At 40.0% G+C, this 1221-nt stretch overlaps 1 protein-coding gene across 3 annotated transcripts in view; it reads right to left on the bottom strand.

Moving 5' to 3' along the window:
• Positions 1-1129, bottom strand: part of LOC101851366 (uncharacterized protein ZK1073.1) — an 81203-nt gene extending 80074 nt beyond the window's left edge. For all 3 annotated transcript variants that reach the window (XM_005106709.3, XM_005106710.3, XM_005106711.3), the window contains exon 1: positions 1023-1129. In XM_005106709.3, the coding sequence (XP_005106766.1) occupies positions 1023-1043 (21 nt within the window). In that variant the 5' untranslated portion in view covers positions 1044-1129. The remainder of the gene's footprint in view (positions 1-1022) is intronic.
• Between the last annotated feature and the right edge of the window lie 92 nt (positions 1130-1221).

Here is a 1221-nt window from a genome sequence, read left to right as displayed (position 1 = left end):
TCGGGGGGTTACAGGGGGGCCTGCCCCACTGGGGTAAAAGAAAATCTGGGAGGTTACAGGCATGCCCAACTGTTTTTACACCCATAATTTGATATTTTACAGTTAGATTTGAAATTGTCTTGAAAATAATTGATTTGCGACAGTTTTAGTGGCTTTATGTGTGATCTGCAGCAAACAGTACAGCAGTTTGACCCCTGAAACAATGCATCTGTGTGCGGGAGTGAAAGTAAAAATTTACCCAAAAATGTGATTTTCTTTCTTTTTAAAGAAATTAAAATACAGAGGTATAGATCTAGTCTACAATCAACAGACACTGGTTCAAAAGTCAATTGTATTTTGTAAAATAAATGTTAAAATAATATTAAAAGACTTTGACTTTAATTTGAAGTTTGAAGAGACATGTATTATTTATATTATCATCAAATATTACTGCTATTATTGTTTGTCAAAAATGCAGACTAGCTGGCGCCCACGCATCTCCCTTGATTTTTTTCCCCCACAAATCTAACTGAATTTGAAAGCACGCTAACCGCGCTTTAACTGAGCAAAGGCCGCATTCTTCTTCTGGTTCAATCAGTGCACGTAGGCCAACTGGTCGGCATCCCGGCCGTAATCGTACAAAAAAAGGAAGGTTTGCTTTGTTTTGGTTCCGCAAAATCCGATGTATGCACTTTTTTTTTCAAAATAAGTCGGTAAAATCCAATATTCCATTAACTCTGAAGACCACGCAAGAAAAATATACTTCAGGATTAAAATGCGAATCGCCTCATAACATTACACTACACGATCAAGCTCGATATTTCCTCGCATCAGCGCCAGTACGGTGTGAGCACTGCCCGGCCCTTTCTTCGACTTCGTTACTCACACTCGCGCACGTAGACGGGCAAGGCATCGGAAGACAAACAATTTTTGCAGCCGAACTGAGCAAGGTTAGAGAAATTCAAGCAAAGAACATTTAAAATTCCACACTGTGCATTTGCAAATAATTTCAACAAAGAAAAGTCCAAATATTCCAACATTACCTCCAACGGTGCTTGACTCATGATTGTTGTTTACGTTTTCAAGCTAGTCGCGTTCTACTACTGTAAAGGGAACTTCAGCGTATCATGCTAATGTAGTCGACAATAAGGCCAACGCGTTCCCCAGATTTTTTCGGAATACTGGGCCAAACCGCTATGACTGGTGACTCTCTCTCTCTCTCTCTCTCTCTCTCTCTCTCTC

Source organism: Aplysia californica, unplaced genomic scaffold (assembly GCF_000002075.1).
Source record: "Aplysia californica isolate F4 #8 unplaced genomic scaffold, AplCal3.0 scaffold00552, whole genome shotgun sequence".
Taxonomy (NCBI): domain Eukaryota; kingdom Metazoa; phylum Mollusca; class Gastropoda; order Aplysiida; family Aplysiidae; genus Aplysia; species Aplysia californica.
Note: the sequence above shows the minus strand (reverse complement) of the source record. Positions and strands in the feature narration are given on the sequence as shown.